Raw genomic sequence first — 13224 nt, 5'->3', positions numbered from 1 at the left:
GGGGGCGAGTTCCTGGTACTGGGCAGAGCGGCCCGCAGGATCTTTTCTGATTTCCCTCCACCTGCCTCGGGGATTGAGAGCCAACCCTCGGGTAAAGGACCCTAACATTTCAACAGCCTTCAGCCGAAGTGTGCAACTCCAGTTGGGGGTGGGGGCGGGGGCGACTGTTGCCAGGAAAATCAATGCCGCTCCAGTGCTGCGAGCGGTCTTACGAATAAGAACGAGGTCCACCTCGGACCCGACAGAGTAGTTTGAATAACGAGATTTTTCCATTTGTGGGGCCACTTTGCTTTGTCCCAGGAACTGCTAATAGGGGTGCGGGCTCTGATCCTCGCTGGGACAGTGTGAGGGTCCAGCAGAGAGCCCAAGGCTTCACGGGGCTGCCCATCCAAGACAGGCCACCTAGGGACAATGGCGTGGGAATTGGCGTCAGCCTTTGGCTAGGGAGGTGGGGTTGGGGAGAGGCAGATCAGGGTCAGGTAACCAATCTCTGGGTACATTCCATAGGAAAAGGAGCCCTGGCTTTTTTCAATAGAGAAGGAAAAATGATTAGGACCGTAAGATAAACCTTTCAGCTCCTACTTTCAGATGAGAGGCTGGTCACAGAGGCTGGGGGCAGTCTGTTAGGGATGAGGTGACTAGTTGGGGACATTGAAGGATGAGAAGCAAATGATTTTGGCAATCAGTGACAAGCAACGACAATCCTTTCAACATGATCCGCCCCCGCAACCCCCCCCCCCGACCCCCGCATCATGTGCACCTCAAAGAAGCAATGGACAGGGTGTACTTTCCAAAATACTGCCATTTACTTCTGAAAAACACAAATGCCAAAGGCCCAGAGCAGCCCATGTGATTGGATTGCCTGCGACCTGCCTTGGGCCCCAGAAGAACCCGGCAAGGTCAGGCTCCTCCCTGCTCTGCCTGGGAGAGGCCTGGAGAGCGTCCTTATCGTGCTGACTCTGCTCTGGGAGCAAGATTTCTGCCTTGAAAGCAAATGCAGCAGCTGCAGAAATGTACAGGGCATACTTTCTCACCCCTCGCCCCACCCCTGGTGAACAGAGCTGGAGTAAAGGTGCCTCTAGGTCATAAGCTGCACGTCTCCTGCCCTCTTCCCATTGTTGGGGTCAGGGCTTTGGGAGACGTGTGACCTTGGCCCCATGTAAACTCCTTTAGCATGTAAACTCCTTGCTGCCCGTCTCCCCACCCCAAGCCTCACCCACATGACCTTGTTTTGCATACAATGCGTTGATTTTCCCAGAAATGGATGACCTCTCACTCCCTAACCTGGCTCAGTACGAAGGGAGATAAAGAAGTTTGGGCCCGAATGTCCATCTGAGAAGAAAAGGATGTGGCTGATGGGGGAGGAGATGGCCCTTGGGTTTAGGGGTTACACAACGGGGTGAGGTTTGCTCACTTCTATCTCCCACCTACTCCAGGAGTCAGGGCTTTCTTTTTATCTGGCTCTTTATCCAGTGGAAGCACTACAGCTGCTTGAAGAAGTAGCCTGTGGGCTGCATACCGGCCTAAGGATTGGAACAGAAGAATAACCTTTCCCTATCAGTAACTGTAGGTGTCTGGGGACACAGGCAGAAAGGTAGGAAGATAAGGCCAGGGATTCAGGGAGGAGGGGCTCCCCTGGGATCTGAGGTCCAGTGAATAGGAACCAGATGTTTCCAGGTGCCCTAATGTGCTTGTGGGCTGGGGGAAATGGGGTGCACCTCCCAGAGAGGGGCTAGTAAGGCCAGAGGTAGCCTAACAGACCTAATCTCTGTTACTCCTCTCCCCCCCTCCCCCCAGGGAGCTGGGTCCCTGCCCAATCTCCACATCTCTTATCTTCCTGAGGCTTTGATCTCGCTCCTGGCACAAGGGCCCTGTCTTATTGGGGAAGATTGTTCTCTGGGGAGCCGGAGGAAATGAAGGCCTGGGTCTGCTCAGCCTCTTGCCAGCTGAAGGGTGGGAATGGGGTCACTACCTGCCTCATACCCCAGAAGTGCATCAGTGCCCCCTGGTGCTGAGCTGGTGCAATATCACCCTCATGGTGGGTAGGTGGGAGGCCCAGGCCCCTGAGTCCTAGCACTAGAAGGCAAAAGGGGCACCAGCTCCCTTCCTCCGTTTTCTGGTGCCCTTTTGATTAGATTATGTATCATTAAAATGAAATAAAAATATTTTACCCTCCTCCGGGGATGCAGGGAAGCTACAGGAGCTAGAATAGGGGCAGGAGTACGGAGGGGCTGTGCACTGGGTCCCCCAACTCTCTCCTCATTGGCTCAGCCGCTTAGAATAAACCAGGTCTGAGGGAGAAGGCTGCATCCTTGTGCGTCTCTGGAGCTTCCTCTCAGCCCCTTGGGATTCACAAGAAAGAGCAGCAGCTGGGCCGCTTCTTCTGGGATTCCACATAGTCTCGGATCTGGAAGCTGGGTTCATTAGCCTGCCGCCCGGCTCTGTACTTCAGCTCCCTTGAAGAGGAAGAAGAAATGGGCTGGGAAGGCAGTGAGGAACTGAGCCTTCTCCCACTCCCACGGCCCGGGGCCAGGGGGCCTCCGAACGCAGAATATAGTTGGGCCCGGGGACTGGGCCAAGGGCCAGGCCCTACCGAATTCCCAGATGGTGCCACCCTTCCCTGCACGTTCCCTTCCCGGCTCAGCGCTCACTTGGCAATGGCCAGAAAGGCTAACTCCACGTTCATGCCCGTCTTGGCGCTGGTCTCCATGAAGGGAACTCCATACTCCTGCCAGGGTGAGATTAGCCTCAGTGGCCAGTCTCCGGCTGCCCACCCCCACTCCCCCCAGGCAGTCACTTACCCTGGCCAGCATCTCTCCATCCTCTGAACGGATCATCCTTTCACTGCTCACATCCGCCTGTCAAGCCCAGGTGGGTCACTCTGGGGAAGGAAGCCTTGACCCCGGATGGCCCCTCTCCCGCCCCGCGGGCCCAGGTTTCTGCCCTGGGAGCAGGTACTTCCCCCCCTCTGCTGGTGGCCTGCGGGACTGCGGGTGGTATGATCCACCTGGGGCCAGGGCTTCTGCCTTCTTCAAGTTCTTACCCAGCTCCCAGCAGGGGGATCTCACCCCAACTCAGGGAGGTGGGTAACTCTGCTTGGCAAGGGGGTGGTGGCCAGCCTCGAAGGGCTGACAGTATTTGCGGTTAACCCTTTCCACACACAGCTCTTAATCCGTGTATCTAGTCCCTAGGATCTAATAGGGGCTGAGCAGCTGGTCATCCCTGGATCTCTCAGGAAGCAGCTTGACCTTTCCCCGCAGGGGGCCATTTCCAAAGCTTTAAGAGGGCAGATATGATGGACTGAAGCCTCCAGATAGGTCTGACTCCTGAACTGGAGGCTGTAAAGAGTGCTTTGCTGGAAGGATGTCCAGCTAATACTTGTGGCAGTGGGAGAAGGATGGGCTGACCCTGCCCTGGAGCCACTCACCTTGTTGCCTAGGAGCATAATCACCACATCCCTCTGGGCGTACTCGTGAATCTCAGTGAGCCAGGCCTGTGGGAGAGGGTGCGCTGAGCCCCAGCCATTCCCCTCCTCCCTCCTGCCTTTCCTTCTTCTGCCCTGTGGATTATCCTGGACTACTCACTGCCCCTGAACACCGATCATAATGCCCTGTGCATTCTCTCATCGACATCTTTGTTTGGGCCTCTCCAGTCCTGAGTAGCTCTAAACCCCTTGCAGTGTAGCTCTCAGTTCTATGAAAGACAGAGGCGACAGAGGCTATATCTTATAAATCAGCTGGTAGTCACCAGCAGTCTCCTCGAGTGCCCTGTTGAGGATTCTAAGGCCCCATAAGGGCTCAGTGATCAAAAATACTGTGATTGATTAGTGATGTCTGCCATGAGCATGGGGTTGGAGGTGGCAGTAGGAGTGCCATGGATTCCATCCAGTTTATAAGCAGTTTTATATCTGTATGTCTTGTTCCCCCAGTTTGCTTGTCAACCCCTTGAGGTCAGGGAGCATGTGAAATCGTCACGATGCTGTGCACAGAGTCAGTGTTTGTTGAATTACTGTCTCGACTATTTAATAGTTTGCTTGTGAGGAGGGAGCCACTCACTTTGTCTGCCTGAGTCACCTTCTTGAAAGTTGGGGTGGATGTATGGGTAGACTTTTCTGCTTGGGCTCTCCTCTTGGTCTCTGTGGGTAATTGTCCAGGGTGGAGCTGGGCACTTTCTGAACATTCTGTCATGAGATGCTCCATGAATCATAGGGATGAGCAGGTAGCACACAGCCTGCTTGGCCTTCATGCCCACATGCCCATCAACCACCCAGGAGTAGTTTATTACTTCTGAGTCACAGCTCCGGTGTTTTTAATGAGGCAGCAGTATTCCATGCTCCACCCATTCCCACAAAGCAGGAAGCAGCCCTGGCCTGCACAGGCCCTGCCCTGCCTGCTCGTGAGTGGTGGGTGGGGAGGACCTACCCGGATGTTGTCGAAGGAAGATTTGTTGGTGATGTCATACAGCAGGAGCAAGGCTGGAGGGGGAGAGAGAGGTCACATGGGGAACTTGGGGCAGAAGGGTGGATGTTACAAGTGGGCTGGGGGGGTGGTGGAGGTAGAGCACGTGAGGGACCTACCCTGGGCATCTCGGTAATAAGCGTGGGTGACACTGCGGAACCGCTCCTGCCCTGCGGTGTCCCAGATCTAGGAAGGGATGGACAAATGGTCAGAAGGGGGCAGGGACTGTCCTGGGCAGAGGAAAGCCATGTTGTGGTACGAGAGATGGGCGGGGAGGTGAGATGTTTCCTTCTTTAGTTTCTCATGGGCTTGTGAACATCTGGTGATGTCCCGGATGGCGGTAGTTAATGAGTTCTCAAGCTCGTTCGGTGCTGTTGCCTCTTGCCCAGCCCAGGGATTAGAGGTGTCCAACCTCCCAGAGCAGATGAGGCCTGGGAACCTGGGGATGATTTGAAGCGAGCCTAAGCTTGTCTGAAGGCACTTAGAGCTGCTGCCTTTGACAGAAGGGAGGGTGCCTGGGAACGGCTTTTTCTGCAGACATCAAACAAACAAAGGCCGTTTCCTCTCCTGACCCCCACAGGAAGTTAGCCCAGGCGGAGCGCAGGGCCGCAGGCCTCCTGTGGTTGGGTGCGGAGGCTGGGCAGGCTCCCCCATCCTCTCGCCCACACCCCAGCCCTCCCAGCCGCTGGTCTCACCTGCAGCTTCACCCTCATACCATCCACGGTCACCACCTTGTTCTGAAAGAGAAAAGGGCAGAGGGAGAGGTGGGCGTGGAGGGCAGGGGAGTCTCGGTTTCTGCCTTCTGCTGAATCCTACAGTACAGCAAACATCCTGTCTGGTTGCTCCCCAGGGCCACGGGGGTCCGGTGAGCCCCGGAGACGTCTCCAGCCGGATCGCCCCATCAGGGCAGTGGGACTCTGTCCCCAGGTACCCCTACTTTGGAGTCCTCTCTTCTGGGGACTCCGTCTGCCCTTCTCACAACACGCCAAGGCAGGGAGAGCCTGAGAACCTGCCTGACCGCACCCCTCCTCTCGCCCCGGCCCGGGCTCAGCAAGGTGCACAGGCGGAGCCCAGCCTCCAAGCTCTTAGAGATGAGACGCCCACCAGCATCTCGGGGACCGCAGAGGCTGGATCTGCAGGGCCGTCTTTCCCCTGGCTGTCCACTAGTTCTCCTCAGTGAAGCTTCCCCTCGCACTGGGAGGGAGGCACCTGGCCTTTGAGAGCACCCCTGCCAGGGTTAGACCCTCACTCTCCTGGCCCGTGCGCGTGTGCAGTGCTCAGAGCCCTCGGCATCCGGGATGCCGATTTGTAAAGATGGGTTCATCGAGGTGAGAGGGAGGGATGCTGGCAAGCTGCTCTGTTCCCACAGGGCCAGCCCAGTTCCTCCACCTAGTGCCGTGCTGGGCTTCCCGGGACTCCAGAAAGACTGGCTGACCTCAGGTCTTGCCGGGGGGCCCAGCTAGCACTGTGGGATATGTCTGCCTGGCTGGGGGCAGGATGTTAAGACTCAGTCGCTCATTTCTCATCCTGTAGGGGAGCCAAGAGCCTCCCCAAGCCCAGACTCCTCTTAGCTGGCCACCTCTGGGGTCCCTAGGGGAGCATCCTGTGCCCTAGGGTGAGCCACAGCGGTCCTGAGAAGCCAGCGCAGGTGAGGAGAGGACCGTCCCCCGTGCCTGAGCCATAGCCCCTGGCTCGCTGCTGGAGGAGGAGCCTGCAGCCACCTCACCCTGAAGTCTATGCCGACAGTGGCTATGAAGGTCCCGGACAGGAAGGCCCCATCTTTGAATTGGATCAGGAAACAGGTTTTGCCGACGCCTGAGTCTCCCAGAAGCATCACCTAGGAGATGGGGGCAGAGGCAGTTAGCTGGGCTTCCAGGGAGAGCCAGGGAAGGATGCCGACTGCCCCGAGGGCACCTGCTTCTGGAGAAGCCGGCTGCTGCCTTCACCCTGCCTCTCCTCTCCACACTCCCCGGCTCCGGCTGCCTCTCAGGCTCTCCCTCTGACCCTCCTGTCCTCATCTGGTTTCCTGGAAGCCTGAGTTGCCAACTTAGCACGAACAGGACCTCAAACGTGCTCGGTGGCCCCAGAGAACAACCACATTCTTGTGGTCTCGACTCTGCACCGTGCTAGGATCCCTTCCCCCTCTGTGTGTGTTCCACACATGTGTGCACACGTGGGTGGGGCTATGGTGCCAGAAAGAGAAGTGTTAATACCTCGGACAGGGATTCCCACCCAAGGGAGTGTATCAGAGTCTGCTGGGGGCACGGCTCTGTCATTTGCAAAGTCACATTCTAAACTTACTTTTGTTCAGGTGTTTTACTTTTGGTTACATTTATTTGGAAGTTCCTGATGACATTTTATGTTTATAAAAGCGTTGCGTGAATTAGGGAAGGTTGAAATTTATACTGAAGCGGAGAGACATTTAGTCTGAAGTTCGTTCCGCAGAAACCTCCCACGTGGGACAAATGGCTGACAGTTGGCATCCCTGGTCACTGTAGGTGGCAGAGCAGGAGGGAGTGTGTGTGGGGGTATGTTTGTCCCTTTCCTGTCTGTCCAGTCTCTGCTCATCTTCTCTGGGGACCGTGGGCGGGGGAGGGGACCCCTCTGTCCAGTCACTCCTCAATCTTGGAGAACAGAGGTCCAGACCTAATGCTGGAACTTTCCCAACAGGCCGAGTCGATACTTAATGGGCTGAGCAGGGACTAGGTTTGAGTTATTTTTGAGGCTGTGACCTTGACAATGGAGCCCAAGGGCTTTCCTGCTGTGGGCATGGGGTATGGGATTAGCTAACTTTGGTGGAGAGGTGGGGGGCTGAACCAAAGGTGTATGAAGGCTGGGGTCCTGGCTTGTACGTGGGTTACTGGGGGACTTCGGGAAGATTTCTTAACCCTTCTGTGGCAGTTTCCATAGTGGTTAGAAGGAAAGAGAGATAATTTCTTTGAGGCCTTTCTAGACTCCGTTAATGTCTAGGGTCAACAATGTTGGCATGAACCACCTGACTCCAGAAGAGTGGCCCGGGGTGGGTGCTGCCTGCCTGTGGCCCCATCCCCTCTAATCCTCCCCAAGGAGCTCCCACCAGGCTCTTCCCAGACCATCCCGGACTCAGTCTCCTAGGCAGGCCTCGGGCACGAAGGCTGGTGGGGGCCAGAGGCCAACTCTCCACAGATGCCGCTTGGCCCAGGGGACAGATGGCAGGCTGGGGGCTAAGGAGGCTTCGAGAGCCTGCATTGCTCCCTGGCTCCTGGGTCCCAGTACCCGATGGGGAAGGAGGGAGAGAGGGAGGTAGGGCAAGCACCTGTGTACTTCACAGTTGACGGTTGCCTTGAGCAAATGATGCCACCCACCCAGCCAGGCAAGTCCACCAAACAGCTGCCCAGCCTTGCCACCTCCTAGGCAAACACCCAGCTGGCGTGTCAGGCAAGGAGGTCAGGCAGGTCCCAGCGGCCTGGGGCTGGCCCTCAGCAGCTCCCCTCCCCTGAACACTGTGGGGGCCGACTTCCTGCCTGGAGCCCACAGAGGACGCTTATCGCAACGGCTCTGGGTGGGTGACTTGCAGAGTGGCTTCCTCTGAAACAAGGGGGGTTGCAGGAGGAACCCAAGGCGCAGAAAGAGGCAGGTCTCCTTCAAGGCCATGTAGCATGAGATGGGCGGCCCCTTCGCTAATCTATCCCCAACCGTACAGAGGAAGAGTGGAGGCTCTGGGCTCTCTCAGCACCTCTTTCAGAGTTCCTGGTACCTGCCTGCTCCAAGGGCATGGAGGGAGGGCATACAGACCAGTGTCCACCACCAGCCCCACCTGCTTCCGTTCAGGGCCACCCGCAGAGGGAACCAGCCCCAGACAGCTGACTTAAGCTCTCCCAGGTGGGAGACTTGTGCCTAACGCCCCAGGTCTTTCTCAGGTTCTAAAAATTCCCATGTGGGTCTGCATTCTGGCTAGCAACATCCTCCCAGAAGAAGGTGTGGGCAGTGACTGCAGGGGTGGAAAGGGAAGGGGTAGCGCCTGGGGGCAGCTGGGGTCCTAAAGATCTTCAGTCCTAAGGCCTGGAAACAGCGAGAAGGGCATTAACTGCAAGTTTCCCCGCCGCCAGGAGGTGTCCTTTCCAAGTCGCCAGGCAGCCCTATTTCCCAGCGCTTCGGGTGCCTGTACCCTGGAGGGTTGTGCGCTCAAACCCTACCTAGAAGCATGGGATTCCTGGGGCTCGTATTGGCCGGAGTGTGGCAGAAGAAAATGGGGTTGCGGTCCTCTGGGTGGGGAGTCACTCGCTCCTTCCGACCTTCCTCTCCCTTCTCCCACGGAGCCAGCCCAGATCCCTGGACGCTGGCATGGGCCCAGGGCTCTGTCTCGACCCTCCTTCCTTATTCTGGGAGACCCGGCTGCCTGGGGGGAAGGGATGAGTCCAACGCAGACGCAGCCAGAAAGGGTCTTGGGCGGGGAGGCCGGGGTCTCAGGGCGAAGAGCGCGGGGAGGGGTGACCCCCAGAGCCGGCACCGAGTCCCCAGCGCTGGGTGCAGTGCCCACCCACCTTGCCCATAAGATCGTAGCTCGGACTGCAGGGTGGGGAGCGCTCGGGGGCCTCGCCGTTCCGGGTGGCAGCGGCGCCAGGAGTGCCCGTCATGTCCCTGGACCAGAGGTGAGCTGGGGTAGGCGGCGGGCGAGGGACGGCGCAGGAACCGCCTCGCCTTAGGCTCCACCCACTCCTTCTCCCCTCCACCGCCCCGGCCCGGACCCCGACAGGCTCCTCCCTCCGTCCGCCACCTGAAAGACACTGGCGTGGAGCGGGCTGTCCCGCTGGGGCGCGCAGGACCGCAGGGTCAGCTCCCGAGGGGCAGGAGGGCCCCCGTGCGCCACACTGGCCTGAGGGCGTGGGCCAAATCCAGCCCTAGGACCGACCGGTCCCCAGAGTTGCCAGCTGCCGGGGTTAGGTTCCCACCGGGAGCTGTCCCTGGAGACCCCGCCTTCAGGGGAAGGTCTGGCCTCGCTGGGACCCGCGGACCCGCGCCCGGGTTGCCACTGCGCAGCGTGGCCAGGAGGCGGCGCCCGGGCTCCATCCGGCTGGCGGGCAACAGGTGGCTCCGGGAGCGGGGGCGGGGGAGGCTGGAGACGCCCCTGGGCAGCGCGGCGCGGGGTTCACGAGGAGGCGTGCGTTCCGAGCGCAGCTCTCAGGCAGTTTCGCTTTTGCTAATGCACCCCAGCTCGACGTCATCTGAATGTAATTGTGTTTACCGACCGATGGATATTCACCTTGCAGCACATTTGCACTTCGGGGCCCCTGGCCGGTGCTTGGACTTTGACACCTCCCATTTCTGCCTGCCCTGTTGGGCTGCGCCCAGAATGTACCCACCCCGGAGAGCCTTCCGAGGTGGGCTTCCCTGCACACGTCCCAATCCAGGCGCTCCCGAAGGCAGAGCTGACCCCTGGCACCGAGTAGGCCTTAAACGTTTGGTATCAAAAGAATTCATGAAGTCCTGAATCTTTTTTTTTTTTTGGCTCCACCGCACTGGCACCTGGGTTCTTACTTCCCTCACCAGGGATCGAACTCACGCCCCCAGCGATGGAAGCTCAGAGTCTTAACCGCTGGACCGCCAGGGAAGTCCCTGTGGTGAATCATTTTGAGCAGAGTCTCCAGGACATCTAAGGAACCCTGCAGCTCCTGGTGACAGAGGGTGAGAGTATGTCTGGGGTTGTCCATAGCGGAGTTCAGGGGCCCTGGCCTGGGCTAACCATTCAGTTACGCTGTCCCAACGTCTTATATAAGGGAGGTCAGGTTCCCGCGGAACGGGGTGGGTGCAAGCAAAGGAACTGCGTGAAGGGTGTGAGGAGAGGCAGGGGCCCTGCACCTCTTTACCTACATGTTGGGGTGAGGGGCAAGGGGCAGGCACGGCTTATGGGTGACCACAGGCCCCGAGGAGACTGTGTGCACCCGCCTCCTACCACGTGACTTTTGGCGTCAGCTGGAGCTGTTTGCCGGAAGTGGTGTGCCGTAACCTCATCTGCACACAGGGAGGGACTCGTACGGGGAGCCACACCTGGGCAAGGAGCAGCTCTACACAGCCCTGCAGGTGTGCGTCCTTGCCTGCTGTTCGGGTGCCAGAGGCTCTGGCTGCACATAACGCCCCAGCCCATTCAATGTCCTGGGCCCCGGGCTCCTGAGGGTTCATCCGGAAACCCTGCAGGGGAGCGGGTTTCAGCGCCAGTGGGTAATGACCAAGGAGGAAGGAGAGAGGGGACCTGGCCTGGTCCTCCCGGGCCTTCCACTGCCAACCAGGCTGATACGGGTTGCACTATGCTCCCCCCACTCCCCAAAGAGATGCTGAAGTCCTAAACCCCAGTAACTCAGAACGTGACCTTATTTGGAAGGAGGGTCATTGCGGATGTAATTATTTAAGATGACGTCATAGAGAGTAGGGTGGGCCCTTAATCCAGTACGACTGGGGTCCTTATAAGAAGAGGACACGCGGGGAGAAAATGGCCATGTGGAGACAGAGGCAGAGATGGGAGTGTTGCGGCTACAAGCCAAGGAATGCCAAGGCTTTCCGGGAGCCACCAGAAGCTGGGAGAGGCAAGGGAGGACCCTGCCTTTGAGCTTTCAGAGGGAGCGTGGCCCTGCCGACGCCTTGGTTTCTGGCCTCCGGCTGTGGTTTATATTGGCTCCACCAAGACCCTTTCTGTCCTGTGGCACACAGGTTTGGGATGGAGACGGTTGCCCATCAGTGTGAATGCTCCAGAAGTGGGGGAGAAATACAAGCACTGTCTTGCTGTACGCTGCAGCGGAGTCCGAGTGGGCTGGTGGCACCGGGGGAGGCCCGGCTGCCCTCTTCCGGGTCATGCCTGTGTGGCCCGCTGGGTCTGGGGCCTGTGGGCTGTGTTGTATGCAGAGTGTTACACACTGTCCTCTGGGACACTGCAGCATCAGGCGGGGTGTTCAAGGGCAGCGGCCAGTGAGGCAGAAGCGAGAGGGGGTCAGGGGTGCTCAGAATTGGGGGTGCAGGAGAGGCAGGTTTTGCCCCAAAGGGAGGGAGCACAACCCACTCAAGGATGGGGGCTGTAGATGGGTGACCTGGAGAGCACAACCGCTGGGAGGTCCAGGCCTCCCGACAGCCTCTCTAGTGCTGTGTACACGCTGGGCCAGCCTGCATCTCCCCAAGTACTCACACCAGGGACACGTCACCCCACACCCCACACAGACACACACAGCTCACACCACACCACAAATAGACACCTCACATCATGCACACAACACACACACACACCTCAAATCTCACATACACGCAACGTCACAGGAACACATACCCCTCACACCATGCACATCGCAGATCAAGCCACATACACCGTCTTGTATCAGCTGCAATCACACACACACGCCTCATGACACACCACAACCACACATACCCTCCATCATCCCACAAACACACATGTCACATCATGAACACAGGCACACCTCATATCATACCATAAACACACAATGCCTTACACGGCCCCCCCCAAACACGCATCTTAAATGATCACCCCTCCCAAACACACACCTCACGTCCCCCTAAACACCTCTCACCACATCACAGTTACACAGCTCATCCCACACCACCAACATACACCCCTAACTGGCCCCCATGTCTCACGCCGTCCCCAGATGTACAAATCACCCTCCAAATAAAGCCCCTCTTTTTTTTTTTTTTCCGGCCGTGGCATGGGGCTTGCAGGATCTTAGTTCCCCTACCAGGGCTCGAACCCGCGCCCTCGGCAGTGAAAGCGAGGAGTCCTAACCACTGGACCGCCGAGGAATTCCCAGAAAGCACCTCTTCAATGACCCCAGCCCCTCCCATCACCTCCAAATCCAGAAGGCACATACACCCCACATTACCCCTAACAGACCTCCCTGCCCGCCTGTGCACAGGTCACCCCACACAGCCACACCCCTTCCTGATAGAGCAGGTGATGATGCCTCATGAAACCTCATGGTGGTTCAGAGAGGGGCCCTTGTGTGCAGCCGAGGAGATCGGGGAACGAGCAGAGGGGGCTGGAAGAAACCCCCAGAGCTGGGGGGAAAGGTGCACAGCCCTGTGAGTGCAGGGTCAGGATGTGGAGGGGAGACCAAGACAGAGGCTGGGGGACTGAGGCACATGGAACATCTGCGTGAGAGTCCGTGGCGGCTGACAACATGCAAATCCTGGTCCCCACGTGGGCGTGGGTGAGCTTGGGATCTGCACCGCAGACAAAATGGAGGTTTTCATGCGCATTGCATGAGTGCTTGAAAAACCACCAGGCTAAATTGTGCAAGACTTCGGCTGGCAGATGAGGGGTTCTGACTTGACTGGAAGGCGGTAGTGAGACTGTTGGTGTTTGGTGGTGGGGCGCGGGGGCGAGGCTTTCGGAAGATGAGCTTTACAGCAGTGTTCAGGCGAGACTGCAGAGTTTGGGGCACAGGGAGGCAAGAGGTAGCCAGGAGGACCTGAACTGGCATGAGGGAGGGGCCAGCTGGAGCAACTATGGTGTGAGCCCAGTCGGTGTCAGCACCCCAGTAAACCCATCCGCAGGACTCGGCAGCCAGTTTGATGGAGGCGATGAGGGAGCAGTTGGGGAAGATATTGGCTTGAGAGGTGTCTACCCAGGCCCTGGGCCGGTCCCGCTTCCGGAAGCAGTGGGCTCCAGAGGCTCTGAGAAGTGGCCTGAGGACAGACACCAGGTGGTTCCCCCCACTTACCTCCGTCTCCTTTATTTTTTAGTATTATTATTATTTTTTTGGCCGCATGGCATGCGGGATCGAACCCG

General features: G+C 58.1%; 1 protein-coding gene across 1 annotated transcript; it reads right to left on the bottom strand.

Annotated features, from left to right (window-relative positions):
* Positions 1–2113: 2113 nt before the first annotated feature.
* RAB37 (RAB37, member RAS oncogene family) lies at positions 2114–9073 on the bottom strand (the record flags this gene model as incomplete). Its single annotated transcript, XM_082679024.1, has 9 exons — positions 2114–2456; positions 2652–2728; positions 2802–2858; positions 3428–3493; positions 4422–4474; positions 4577–4643; positions 5153–5194; positions 6184–6294; positions 8981–9073. 9 exons carry the CDS (start codon positions 9071–9073, stop codon positions 2351–2353), a joined length of 672 nt encoding a protein of 223 aa, XP_082535150.1. The 3' UTR covers positions 2114–2350.
* Positions 9074–13224: the final 4151 nt, after the last annotated feature.

Source organism: Grampus griseus, assembly GCF_964374135.1.
Source record: "Grampus griseus genome assembly, chromosome: 20".
Taxonomy (NCBI): Eukaryota; Metazoa; Chordata; class Mammalia; order Artiodactyla; family Delphinidae; genus Grampus; species Grampus griseus.
This window is presented reverse-complemented; position numbering and strand designations above follow the sequence as displayed.